The sequence below is a fragment of the Mirounga leonina genome, unplaced genomic scaffold (genome assembly GCF_011800145.1).
Source record: "Mirounga leonina isolate KUSES-001 unplaced genomic scaffold, KU_Mleo_1.0 Mir_114, whole genome shotgun sequence".
Lineage (NCBI taxonomy): Eukaryota > Metazoa > Chordata > Mammalia > Carnivora > Phocidae > Mirounga > Mirounga leonina.
Genome location: NW_023270265.1, coordinates 4614474 through 4629272, shown reverse-complemented (window position 1 = coordinate 4629272; position 14799 = coordinate 4614474). Strand labels below are relative to the sequence as shown.

Below are 14799 nucleotides of genomic sequence, written 5' to 3'. Positions count from 1 at the left end.
CTTCCACTAACAATATTTGAAACGTTAATTGTGTATATTTTTAAATATTGATATGTTTCTTATTAAAATTCAATATAACTACTGTCTTGTGCTACACTCACTCTAGTCAATTTTCAAATTTTGTAACTCCAAGAAGAAGGTTTTGAAAGACACATGACAGAGACTTTGAAAATGACCTCACAAGGAAAAGTCTAATGGACACAGATCAGGTGACCTCGGTGGCCAAGTAGTAGATTTCCTCCACTGAGCCACTGTCAGAGAGTGTCATTCAGAAACTGTTACATCCAAATAAGTTAAAATTCAAAATGTACTTTTCAAACCCACAAAAATAAATAAGTAGAAGGGCAATATACATAAGTACACTGTCAAATGATATATTTGTAACTGTGGCAATTAAGGCACATTACCTAAAGCTTAAAACTTTGGAGTCATTAAAGCATAAAACTCTAAGACTTTTGAAACACTCTGGGTAATAGATGCCCAAATAGATGCCCAAATTCCCAACTAAAATTGCTTATTTTTCTCTCCACGTTGTTCTTTCAGTTGTTTTATATATATGTGGACCTATATTGATAGGTATATAGATACTCATGATCATAATATCTTTTTTAATTTAACATTTCTTTTAGCAGTATTATACTGCCTGTATTTTTCAGGATGGTATGGCATTTATTATGAGGAACTGGTTCATGCGACTATGGAGACTGACAAGTTCTACTACTCTCTGCCATCTTCAAGCTGGAGATACACGGAATCAGGGGCATAGGTCAGCCAGACTCCAAAGGCCTGAGAACCAGGAGAACCAATGGTGTAAATTTCAGTCCAAGGGCAGGAGAAGATGAGTTTTCAGCTCAAGCAGTGAGGCAGGAAAAAGAGGGACAATTCTTTTCTCCACTTTTTGTTCTATTCATACCCTTAAGGGACTAGGATCCTGTTTACCCACACTGGGAAATGCAATCTACTTTACTGAGTCCCCTGTTCAGTGCTAATCTCATCTGGAAACACCCTTACAGAGAAACCAGAAATAACGTTTAACATGGGCCTCCCATGGGCAATGAGGATGACACAAAAAATTAACCATCACATCATCCATCTTTGTTCTTTAAGGGATGTTAAGTGAAAAAAAAAAAGTAGGTGCAGGGCATTGTATATGGATCCATTTGCATAAAAAGAAGGAATTATGTATATATCTACACACACACTAGTCCTCAGTTCTCTTTAGGTGGGGAGAAATAGTGCTGTATAATTGGGGGAAAGGCAAATGTGGGGTTTATTCTTCTCATATATAGGCACTAATGAACAGAAGACCATACTCTTACCTAGTTTCTGCCAAACTGTGCAGAAGAGGAAAACAAGTTTCATAAGAAGAACTAAAAACCACTGGGAATTGCTTTAATAGCTAAATGGGGAAAATGCAAAGATAAGAGAAACCATCACAGATAAAACTTAGTCTTTAGTAATGAAGTCAGCTACAAGCCACAGTTTAGGATTTTTAGCTGGAAATTAAATCAGTGTTGAGTGTTAACAGGACTAAGGATTTTTAAATATACATCAAACAAGTGATGTCCAAGTTCCCCCCAATCTTCCCCAAGGGGTGTGAACTAGTCAGGGCTGACATTACAGCATCCTGAAATGGAATTTCTTACCCAAGGCAACTGGGGACATCAAAGGATTGAGGAAAGTAAAGGTCTGAGTAGCAATGCAAAGGCCCAAGGTAGAAGAGTCAAGCCAGAAGGAATGTCTGAAAGATTACTAAAACTAAATGAGAATGAATGGCCAAAATTGGAAGTGACACTAAAGTCAGACATACCGAAAGGAATATATGATCAGAGAGATAAGAACAGATTAAATCAGCTGGAAGCAAGAAGGGAAAGGGGGATCTGTAGAAAACAAGCTGGTCTAACTTAAAACTATGGGCTAAGCACAGAGCATGCAGCTTAGAATCTGGGTTTGTTGACTTTGATGTTTTAAGGATAGAACAGAACAGGTGAATACAAGCATACATTGGAGATATTGTGGGTTTGGTTCCAGGCCATAACAATAAACGGAATATCACAAGAAAGTGAGTCAAATGAAATTGTTGGTTTCCCAGGGCATATAAATGATTTTTATACTATACTGTAGTCTATTAAGTGTGCAAAATCATTATGTCTAAAAAAACCAATGTACATACCTTAATTAAAAAATACTTTATGCTAAAAATGCTAGCCATCATCTGAGCTGTCAGTGAGCCATAATCACTGATCACAGATTATTCTAGCAAATATAATAACAAGGAAAAGGCTTGAGATATTGTGAGAATTACTAAAATGTGATACAGAGATACAAAGTGAGCAAATGCTATTGGAAGAAATGGCACTAATGGACTTGCTCGATGCAGAGTTGCTGCAAACCTTCAACTGGTAAAAAACACCACTTGTATGTACACGATTTGTAAAGCACAATAAAGTCAAGCGTGATAAAATGAAGTACGCCTGTATCATTAAACTATGATTTAGTAACCTCTGTGAATGGATAGTGTATATTAATTCTTACCTGTTTCAAAAGTCCATCACTTAATAGTCTAAATATCATGGTTAAGCCCACCATGAGCCACCTTTGTCCCTCTCATCAGAAGGAGTCACATTGAAAAATTAGTGTTTAAAGGAAATTATTCCCAGTACCTCTCAAATTCATCCCTATTTCTAAGATTGAAGGAATTATTCCAACATGGAAAAGGAAATTTGGTTTAAGGTAATTGATGTGAGAAAACATAACCATTAATTATTTCCAGATTATTCAACATGCTAATTAAGGCTATGCTGTTGAACTTAGATGTCATCCACTTGTCCTATGAGTGGAGTTACCATTTACAGCCTGAACCCAGGGACACTCAAATCCTATTGCCAGCATCTTCAGCCCCACACAGAGGCCTTCATCGTTTTCCTTAAATATCTTGGCATTTATGTCCTATTCTCAAGACATCCTTCTACCTCTGAACTTAACGAACATATGAAGGTTTGGCAAGAGCATGAAACTGTTTTCTCTCTTTGATCTAACTGCCCAGACACCAAGTTTTCCCCTATCTTTCAGCCAGTCCAAGCAGCAAGGGAACTTACCTTCGGATGCTGGTTTTTGTTGAATATTAATCACACCCCATAGTCATCTTTGTGCATAGGCAGCCATCACACATATGACTGCTTTGTAGTCCATTTTTTCCTCACTGTTTCATTGTCTTGGGCAGAGAGACTCATAAAATGTGACTGAATAGTGGCTCTCTTCACTTGTATCAAAGATAATTCCATTTTAAGGAGAAGATGTTACTAAGTATCACTGCCAGGCTGAACATCAGCAACCCTTCTAGTTGGCGGAAAACGGTCTTTTCGCTTCTTTTCTCATTATTCCCTCAGCTCCCTATTTTTTCCTGTCCACTGTGTCCGCTTCCAGCGCTGCCTCATTTCTCTCCTTTGGCATAATTTCATTTATTATCGTTTACATCATCCCTACTTTAGGAACACGCTCCCAGATATATTCCATACTTGAATTTCCTCTTTTGTTTCTTAGCAAAACTCCCTTGTCCCAGGTTGTATGTTCTCCAGCCCACATTCCATAACACTTTAGAAAAATCAACACATGCTAATATGTTAATAGGCACAAATAACATAACTTACTATCTACTTCACCCACAAAGTGACAAATTAACATTATAATTCCCCAAAGAAGGACTCCTAAGCTGGAAAACTTCAGGTAAACATAGTGGAAGACAATATTTTTGGACAGTGGCTGTGTCTTCTAGTATTCTTCAAATCCCTTAAGTGTTTGCTGATGCATTGGGAGTAATATACAGTACTCCACTAGGGGCTGATGGTCTGTTTGTCATATGACTAAGTAACCAACATGTTTTGTGCTCCTCTGGTCTCATTTTTCTTTCCAGGTCCTAGTCACGGTAGTTTACCACATGGTATTTAGACAAGTTAGAGGGAGCAGAACAAGTAATGGTAAACACTCTTCTTCAGCAAAGGCTTCTTGGAAACAGAATTGGGATAAGCAGATGGTGAATGTCACATTGGATCAGCTGCATTGGATAGACACCATGGAAGAGTCTCAAAGGACCCTGGTTGTCCACCCTTGGCATTAGGCAGTGACGCAGATCTGACTTAGGCTGCTTTTATGAAGTAGCAACTACTGAACACTGTTATTGTTTTCGATGAAAAGAGCCCTGTGGATTGTTTTTGATCTTCATATTAACGAAGAAAAAGACAGCCAGGTTATTTCTTAGAAGCAACAAGAAAGATTTTCCCTTAAAAATGTGCAAGATACATCTCTGCTGGAACATACGTACACACACACACACACACAGACAAAACAAAACAAAACAAATGAAAAATCCTTTCATCCAGAATCCGTGGTTTGCTTTCTTTTATTCCTTAGTATATGTGAATATGTGAAAATGCACAACACTCAGACGTGCAGCCTGATCTAGTGATAATCTCCTATAATGTGCCTCTATTTAAAGCAACAAACAGATGGAGGGTTTATGAGCAAGGCTGGTAAAAGTAAAAGCAAATTATTGTAATAGTTGTACTTTTAATAGGATTCCCCACAATCTAAAACATTATTCCCCAAGGAACAAATTGTTCTATAAAATTGCGTTACTTAGGAAAAAGACAGTCTGCCCTGACTTTGCAGAGGCAACAGAGGACTCCGGATGGCCTTCTATTGCAGGGGCTCTCAAGGCAGATCGGTGTCCTGGGAGAGAGGATACAGGGATGTCAGCTACTGTGATCTCCTAAGAAAAAGCTCAGTGGAATTGGGTAAAAGGCAGAAGGACCAAGGGGCCATTGGAGGGATGAAATAATTCTGAGCTTTGATTGAATTTCTTACCTTCTAATTTTCTACTTTAAAAAACAAGGTTTGGGAAATTCTTACAAATTTAAGATAAGCAAGCAACGTCATTTCCTGCTCTACGACTCAGACCAACATCTCGCTCTACACAGCGAATCTTGCTCCACAAATAGTGGAACTGTAAACAACCCAACACAAATTCATGACCATTATCTCTTTTCAAGAGAAACAAAACTCGTAATAATTCTATCATTAAGATGAATGGACTGTAGTGATGGCCTTTACGTAAATGATAATTAAAGCTAATCTTAATTGAAGTTATTACACCATTTTGGAAGAAAATAAACAACCCAAAGAGAGGGAAACAATGTGGTCAATAACTCACTCCAAAAATATTTTTTGCCTCCAAAGCTCGCATTGAGGGAGACATTCCTGTGCATGATACAAATGGATCTGACATTAAGAAAAGTAAACAAGTAAGAAAAATAAAGATGGAAAAATTCTGTGGTCAGTTCACAAGTGCTTTTTTATTGTTTGAGGCAGGGTTAAAGCCTTTTATAAAGACAAGGATATATGTGCTGGTAGATTGGATATGACATTGGACTCGTCTAGCTGCCCTTGCACAGAAATCTGGCTGCCCATAATATGCCATGGACAAAACATGTGTTGGTGCTTCTAAACAAAGAGCCAGGGTGGGACCTAAGGCAGCTAATTTAAAGCATTACCCCAATGCTGTTTTGTAGATCAAACAGAGAAAAGGTACTCAGCTCTGGTTATTAATGGATTTGAGAGATAAAGGCAAACATTTCATATCCTCTAATTATTAATGGCCTTGAGGATTTTGATCTAAATTTGTCTCCATAACTGATTAACTTGCATAATCTACAAGAGGGACTCCTGCCAGCCTCGTTCCAAGTCATTCAAGGACTGTGTTGACTCAGGAGTCCAGAGGCCACATAAACGGTCTAGAACTGAGAAAGTAATTTTGTCTCGGGTCCTTGGGGATTGTGAGTCCCCAAAGACTTGTACAGTAGCAACTCTCTAGTTCTGTGTTATCTATAACTTGGAAGGACTTTCTTTTAGGTTTTGCTGTCCTCAATCTAACCTAATACTGGGAGATCCAGGACAATGACCACCTGGTCTAAACAGAAGAAGGAAAAATAAATGCTGTTGTTCCAAGAGCACCCAGCCTTTCAAATATCTCCTAGAGTGATTTTACCAGTGTATCGGATATTAAATGAAATTATAGCCACCTGTACGATTATGCTTCTTTTTCTTGTAACATTAGTGCTGGAATTGAGCCAAAGATATATACAAAGACCATCACACGAGCTTATGGATTTCATTTCTGAGAGGTCCTGAGGAAAATTCAAAGGGTTTGTGCCCTCTATTAAAAACTGCTTGGTCTGGTGGGTGTTTTCTATAGTCCTCCTTTTCTTTTTTAACTTCTTGACCCATCACTCTATTTTCATCACCTCACTATCTTTAAATAGCCCCCAAAGGAGCAAGCCAGCTCCAAACTACAAATATGGCCACAGGCATTGCTGGACGTATGTGTGGTTAAAAATAAATAAATAAATGGATAAAGAAGATGTGGTGTATATATATACAATGGAATATTATGCAGCCATCAAAAGGAATGAAATCTTGCCATTTGCAATGACGTGGATGGAACTGGAGGGTATTATGCTGAGCGAAATAAGTCAATCAGAGAAAGACATGTATCATATGACCTCACTGATATGAGGAATTCTTAATCTCAGAAACAAAGTGAGGGTTGCTGGAGTGGGGGTGGGGATGGGGATGGGGTGGCTGGGTGATAGACATTGGGGAGAGTATGTGCTATGGTGAGCGCTGTGAATTGTGTAAGACTGTTGAATCACAGACCTGTACCTCCGAAACAAATAATACATTATATGTTAAAAAAAAAAAAAAGAAGATAGCAGGAAGGGAAAAATGAAGGGCAGGAATCGGAGGGGGAGATGAACCATGAGAGCCTATGGACTCTGAGAAACAAACTGAGGGTCCTAGAGGGGCGGGGGGTGGGGAGATGGGTTAGCCTGGTGATGGGTATTAAAGAGGGCACGTACTGCATGGAGCACTGTGGTGTTATACACAAACAATGAATCATGGAACACTGCATCAAAAACTAATGATGTAATGTATGGTGATTAACATAACATAAAATAATAAATAAATAAATACAAACATACATACTTAAATAAATCAGAGTCCTTGGTGCAACCAGCGCTTGGTGCTGGGAAAGATGCCTTACATTGCCTACTATTCAGGGCAAGAAGTGGATTTAGAAATATACAAAATGAGATCGAGTCTACGCTTTTGAGTTAGGGATTTAGGGAAAGCTATTTACTCCAATAGGGGAAGTGTAACAACACAAAGCCAGCCATAAATGTCTGACCTGGCTGAGAACTTATACCTTCTGTTCTCTGAAAAACTGCAAACCAGAATGCACTGCCTGCAACAAAGAAAGATGCTAAAGGATGGTCTATGTTGCGGAGGGGGTGGGGGCGGCTGTGCAGAATAGAAGGGATTAAAATTTAAGGTGAATAAGGGAGGGTAGCCTTCCTCTAAACTGTGACTATTTCACTAAAAATCAACCCACAGCACAATGGTATCAGAGGGCTCTCTACTCAATAGACAAGCTGAAGACACAGTCTCTCTTGCTTGACTACAGCCGGTGAGCATGCTCAGGGAGGCCCCAGGTGTGACCTCTGTTCCCCTGTGAGCAGTGGAGGGGCCAGGCAATCTATCATGGTGTTCCTCCTGTCAGCCCTGGTGCTTTGCTGCCACTGTCTGTCACCCTAGTGGATGAGACCTGCTTAAGGGCAATCATGTCAATCTCTATGTGACCACTCAGTCTAAGGCAAAAGGATGATCTTGACAGGCCTGGCAAAGTCAGCAGAAGTTACCAAAAGCGGAAGTCATAGGCTTCCCACAGAGATGCAGTGTGGGCCATTGTTTTTTCCTTCAGCTTTTTCTTTATTTTTACTTGCCCTTTTTCTTTTATTCTCATGACACAGGCTAAAGCATACAGAACTTGCCATCAGAGCTGGTCGTCTCGGATAAACCTGTTGCCCTCTGAGTTTTTCCCGTAGTAAACATAGCGGCACTTCCCCAGGACACCTGCAAAGAAAAGCAAACACATCTTCAGAGGTGGCGCGATCAGTACAGCAAGGAGGCACAGGTGCAGAAAAGCAGACAGGCAACAGGGTCACGGATCCAGTGGGTGGCAGCACAGGGAGTCAGCCCCGAGAAGGAAGGACCCTACTTCCTTGTCCTCAGAGTTGACACTCACATAAAATGTCACCAGAGCACAGGCTTCTAGGAATAACGTGTTTCCTGCACAAATTCTCTTCCACCTTTCAGAGACTTCTCTAGTTTGGCCTAGTACACCTTAAAATAAAGCATAACCCTTTCTCTAGGTTCCCTCAGTAGAGTTTCTAAAAATGGAAAATTAAGACTTTCAAGATGGGTCCTACCCAAGCAAAAGATGTAAAACAATCTTCCCAGAATGTGACTCTTTTCAAGTCCTTTGTCATGAATCAAGATTATGACCTTCCAGGGAGAATCTTCCAAATCTCAGGAGGCATCAAACACATCTGGGTGATCAAGGAACAGTGGTGGTGTTGACAAAATGCCACATGGAAATTAACAAGAGCCTCCAGCATTAAAGGGCTTCTTCTTCCCTTTTTTTTTAGGTTGGCTTCATGTCCAGCATGGAACCCAACACAGGGCTTGGACCCATGACCCTGAGATCAAGACCTGAGCTGAAATCAAGAGGAGTTGGACGCTTAACTGACCAAGGCACCCAGGTACCCCAAAAGGGCTGAGATGAATTCTCAGGTTGGAATGCCATTGATTTTCATCTTTAGTTTTATTTTAAATAATTTTGTGACTCCACATACAGTTTTTGTTTCATTCAAGGAGATTGTAGGAGAGTTTAAGTATGAAAGATACCTCTAGAGTAGGATCAAATCATTTAACCAACTCAATATTTATTCTAAATATCCATAAGAGATCACCTGCCATAGTTATTATGAAAGCTTTGTATGATCAGTAAGGGTAAATCAGTTTTTCTCAAAGAAAATATTTATAATTACAGTTTGCTTTTTGCCATATTTTTCTTCTAATCTTAGAAAAAGTAACTTAAAATTCAGCTTCACAGAGTTGTCTTATTACTAAAAGTACTTGAGTCTCTGAAGTGTGCATAACCAGAAAAAAGCAAAGAAATGTCTATAAAACGTTAATTCATGAGCCAAAAATCTACCTGTAAAAATAGCTGCCTGTATGCATGATTATTTTTTTCTGTCAGTTTGTTAGTGTGAAACCAACAATCACCATCTATTGCTCATTTGGGGTAAATTAGTACTTGAAATTATCCAGGTTCTTCACAGCAGAAGTTCTAAGTAAATATTTTGGTGATTCTACAAGAGATGATTCTCTACAACAGAACTTTAAATATTATTCTTAATGGAGAATTAAAAATGGCTCTTAGAAACTTTTAAGGACAGGGCAGATGCTCCCCGGTTTGGATGGCCTGGGACAAAGTTGGGAATTCCTGGGGTCACAGAATCTCTTGCGAGTTGGCAAAAGGGCGAGGATGACATTGTTTCATGGCCTCAGGCTAGTCTTGGTGCTCTCATTACTTCTGTTTATCATGTTTCCATGAACAAGTTTACTGCAGACCAATCCTCCCCCTTTAGCCATGTTTTCTCCTTGGTCCCAATCCCAAGTTTCTACGTTTCATAGGTGCTTGGAAACATCGAGCTTGGATAAGACCTCCTTGAGACCCTTCTTGGAGCTAAAAATGATTCCTTTGGCTGTTGGCAGCACCGAGCCGCTCCCTTTATTGTACTGTATCATGTAGCACCTGTGGTTGTTCTAACATTGTTACCAACCCTGGGAGCTGGCCTGTTGGTCAGGCTTGGCTGGTCAGGTTCTGTTCCAGGAACAGTATCCCATACAGGCCTGGGTGCGAGTGTCTCAGATATTTCTGCAAATCCACAAAGGGCTTCCTTGAGCATAACTGACCCAAATAAACCCTCAAAAATCTGGAAGGATGAGGCCACGGGATGTTAATTTCTTTCTACAACCCCAGGACAGCATGAATTTTTATAAAAAGAAATGGATAGGGCTGTCAGATGTCATAAAGAACAGTCTTTCTCTTGAGTAAAAGAATGAAAGGCAGACATGCGTGCACACACACACACACACACACCACCCACTAGTGGGTGCATTCTCTCCAGTAAACCCTCCAGTCTGTTCAGGGACTGAATTTCTTTACTCTATCCTCTTTCCTTGGTAACCGTCAACTCTAGACCTTGCCTAGATACAACCTAGACGGCAAGTGCCATCCTGGAAACGAGCTGGCTACTCCTGGAACGTGGGCTGGAATGTGGAGGGAGGGAGGTGAAGTGTTCTGAGCCCTGTTCCCCAGGCCTTCTTTCTGGTCGGCACTGATGAAAGTCCTTTTTAAGGCTTTCCCTGTTTCTTGGGGCCTGGAAGCGAGAATGTTTATAGACGTCCTGGTGAGAGAGGGCTGTTTGATGAATGCAGGAGACTGGCGAGGTGTCAGAGCTTAGAGAATGAGGCAAGGACATGAGGTATTAATATTGTCAATGATCTCTTGACGGGAAAACAGATACCATACTCACCGTCAGATTTAAATAGGCATCAAGTGCATTGATGACAAAAGGGCAGACTTCAAACAAAGGGCTGTATGGTGGGGAGCAGAGCTAGTCTCTGTGCTGGCAATAACCTGATCTGAAGAGACACTGTCAGGGCTAGAGACAGGCCCAGGATTGTGTGCGGTGACAGAAAACAGAGATGCTGACAGAGATACCAGTGCCATATTATGCCAAGGATATTCTAACATTGTCTGCCGCTCTAACGAAAGCTGACATCACTCCCTATCACTTGGGTTCTTCTCCACCCGCTCCTGCAGAGCATTTCTCCCCAGACATCATGACAGAACTCGCTGCTCTAAGTTCCTGGCAGCCCTGTTCTGTCAGAGCACTTGGGGTCAAGGGGCCTAAGGATAACCTCAGTCAATCTAAATTTGGACTTTGCAGGAGGAGTGCACTCATCCCCCTGGTATCTCGGCTACTTGAGGTGATCAGAGCGCCAACGTGTGAGGCGCTGTCACCTTGAATAAAATCCTTACAGGGAAGGCACTCCGTCTGCGGGCTGCTGCAGGAAGGCACAGGGACAGCCTGGCAGCCAAAAATGAAATCCAGCTGCTCACGTTCTCCTGGGGAAAAAGGTGGTCTGGCTAGTGACAGTTAAAATCGGCTGAAATTTTTGAACTCACACCACCTACAATTGCTTAAATTAAGCAAGTGTTGCCTCTGTTGAGAATCCTATCCGAGCTCACGTTGGGAGGTGATCATTCCCTCACATGGGACTTTAGTGTTAAGTGAATGAATGAATGAATGAATGAATGAATGAATAAATAAATAAATGTAACAAGGAAGGAAAAAAAATTCAACCCCACAATCCCATGTGTGGCCATTGGACTTTATTTATCAGGAAGATTATGTGTGGCCATTGGACTTTATTTATCAGGAAGATTATTTGTAAAACAATCGAATCTGCTTATAAATTAAGTGAGGTGGCAGCATGTTTCTCTCTCCCCTGCCTCCCCATGGTCCTCTTCTCTCATCATGGCAACTGCTATAAACGGTGAAAATTACAGAGGGAACAGTTTACTTGCAAAGAACATTTTGACAGGGAGGCGCTCTGGGGCTGGAATTTGGGAACCCGCTGGTTGTGACTCAGTAGGCGGTGGTTTCCGTGTACATCTGTAATGCATTCACTTGTTTGTATCTCCTCGAACTATAACGTCTTGGGACTGCAGGGGGAACAACACATTTAATGGCATATGTAGTGTTTTTAATTAAAATATCTGGCTTTGGCCATAATAAGTGAAACAGGCTTGCCATGCATCAGGCCGACATGTATCTGTCTGTGTGGGGGGCTCTTTTCAGGGGCCCTGAAAAATGACAGTGTGCTGTCCCCTGGGGAATCTGCTCCTGCCAAATGAGACTCCTAATTTTTCTTAAGTAGCCAGCTCTCCCATCACCATAAGCTTTTAAAACTATAATTATGAAAAAAATGTATTGGGAAGAATCTGTTTTAAAGAGGTCCTTTATCTTTTAAATGTTTCCCCCTCTGGAATGGATGTTCTAATTACGCAGGTTAAGTTAAGACCTTGGGGCTGCCTGAGGGGCGAGAAGCAGCCTCTTTTCTTTTGATGCAAGACTGTGATGGCGGGGCACTACCAGAGACTTTGCTGGGGAAGACCCTGAAAGTCCTGAGTAGAAATGCCTTGTACACTCGTGCAGAGTCCAGCAAAGACCCCTGGGCTCCCTGATCCCCCGGACGGCCTTGCACTTCCACTTGCATTTCTGATGTCTATTTATTAAGGAGAGGTGGGAGAAGACCTGTATTTAAGTCCAGCTCGACCCCTAAGGGTTATGTGACCACATCCATGTGCCTTTTCCTTACTGGGCTGCATTCCCCATTTGCAAAATGAAGGCAAGGGGCCAGATAATCTTGGAAGTTCATTCTAGCTCTGAAATAAGTGATTTAGTATTTTCAAATACTTCCCTTATGAAGACAGGGATGTCAGATCCAACACTGCCTGATGGAGAAGGCAAATCCAATGGTCAGTTAATCAAAAATCTGATTCAACTTGAAACACATCCAGCCCACATTCCCATAATAAATAGAAGAGCTCTGCTGGACCTCAAAATCCCCAAGGAAAGAAGTTCCACTCACTTTTGTGCAGCCTGTATTCCACACTCAGAGCTGGGAAGTGCTTCCTGCAACGTAGCCCATGCCCCCTTAGCTTTGATATATGAGCCCACTAACTTATCAACTTTACATTCAACAGAGCTCAACTCTAAGTCTCAGAGTAAGTGGTTGGCCTTTTGTATCTATACAGTAATAGTCAAAATCTAATCCAAACAATAATCTAAACAATAATAATCTAGACACACATAAACATACAAATATAAAAACTTATTTGATGACGGAGTACAGGTTGGACCGATAAATTCATATTTGTAAAATAAAGCAAAAAGTATCAATGCTATTATCATTATGAACATTAGTTTTGGTAATCATCATTTTAAATGCTATTATCACAAATGTAATTATTGCTGTGTAACGACAAACAGATTTTGATCTAGTGGTTTTGATCCCTAGGAGCTTGCAATTAGCGCTATGGAACAGGCAAAGGACAGAGGGCTTCTCACGGAACTCCTGTTTTCCAATCTGTACAAGTAAAGGAAGGAACTAGACTCTTTACGGCCTCTGAAAAAAGTGATGACAGTGTTGTGAAGAGGTGGGTCCAGTGACAGGGAAAGAGTATCTGGAGAGTCTTTCTGGTCCACTGATGAAGGTTCTAGAACTATGCTTCCATGTGACACTATACATACCTGTGAACATGTCACCTCTACAATACTCCCTCCTCCCCAATTTCTAATGCCCAGTGGCTGAAACAGCAGAGAGGAGGTGTTCAATAAATACTTGATGAATAGGTTAATACCACTGAAATTATTACCTATACACAATTTGAACAGAATCCACAAAGTTAGGAATTTCAATTGCTGAACGCTCATACCTTAACCTCTGCTAAGACTACATGTCTGAAACAGCTTAAAAATATACACAGATTGAATATCTGCATTATTAAAGAAGGGGGCAAAATGACAGAAGGCAACAGTCTCAATTCCTAAACACCAGGGTTGTTTTTATGCTGAACACTTTCCTCCCACAGAAACAAAGCCATCACATTATCTGGCTGGAAAGAGAGAAGTGAAGTGAATGTTATCATCCAGCCTTAAGAGCTGTAAACATCATACAGAGGGAAGGACATTCTGCAGAAAGCACATTCGTCGGTCTTTGTTATGTGTGGGTCGCGAGTAAACTGGGAGCTAGAAGGGAATAAACACCCATGTTTTATGATCTTGAGAAGTGGCTGGAGCAGTACCCCGAGGTCAGCCTGTGCGATGAGCTATCAGCTCTGCTGTGGCTATCACACCGGATTTAGCAGAGCCTGCAGAATTACAGGCTCCCAGCACAACATCCTCCTTCAGTGTCAGCTACTTAAATACAAAAGCAAAATGAAAAGAAGAGAGATTGTAAAAGGTCTTAAGGGAAGGGGTTGCTTAGGAGCTGTTTTTGTGGAAGGAGGACAAAGTCCACCGTCCATGCCGTGCAGATATTCCCTTCGTCTGCATGCCCCTCTGAGAAGCCTCAGGCTGGGAAGAAAAGGGGAAAGGCTCTCTAGGTAGAGAAGTCAAAGAAGACAGTGAGAGACTTCTTTCCCAAACTAGCTGAGGGTGATTTTAGGCAAGTGTCTCAGTTTATTATCTGCTTCTTGGGTTGGAATCGGGTGCCATGGTTGTTCAATGCTTGCTGATCCCAAAAACATCTGTAGGGGCTCCTGCTGTCTCCTCCATCAGCCAGGGGCACAGGAACTTTGCTGACTACTGCAGTGACTACCTCAAACAACGCTATGCAAGGGATGTCTCCTAGTCTCTCAAATGAGCACACTCCAGAACTTTCTTCCTTTATTATACAAAACAACCCCAGGAGAGGTAGGAGCAGCATGCCCTGCTCTCTTGTTCCTGAGATACTGCCGTGGCAGACCTTTGAATTCTGCCATTTTGACCCCAAGGATGCTTTGGCTTCATGCTTATGAATATAAACATGGAGACTAGCCTGGTAATTTTTCTTTAAGAAAGCATTAATTATTCAGAGCAAACTCCATTTAGCCAATTTAATTCCTTAAGTTTTAAATGCAAAGTTAAACTATATTCTATGTTTCACATTTCGCTTCTATTTTCAAGTTTATTTTCAATGGAATCAATTCTTTTCCATGTACTTTTTACATCAAGGCTAAATTTCTCAGCTTTTACCCAATATCAAAGTTGACCGGTTATAGCT

At 41.0% G+C, this 14799-nt stretch overlaps 1 protein-coding gene across 5 annotated transcripts in view; it reads right to left on the bottom strand.

The window, feature by feature from the left end:
• Window positions 1–1283: 1283 nt before the first annotated feature.
• The window catches only part of LRMDA (leucine rich melanocyte differentiation associated), a 1063938-nt gene continuing 1050422 nt past the window's right edge, over window positions 1284–14799 (bottom strand). The window contains exons 6-7 of one of the 5 annotated variants that reach the window (XM_035022460.1): window positions 7887–7968; window positions 1284–4728 (exon numbers count right to left, since the gene is read on the bottom strand). In XM_035022460.1, coding sequence (XP_034878351.1) covers window positions 7889–7968 — 80 coding nt within the window. In that variant the 3' untranslated portion in view covers window positions 1284–4728; window positions 7887–7888. Of the gene's footprint in view, window positions 4729–6977; window positions 7969–14799 lie in introns of those variants that run through there. The other 4 variants (XM_035022454.1, XM_035022480.1, XM_035022473.1 and 1 more) reach the window with 4 other exon arrangements.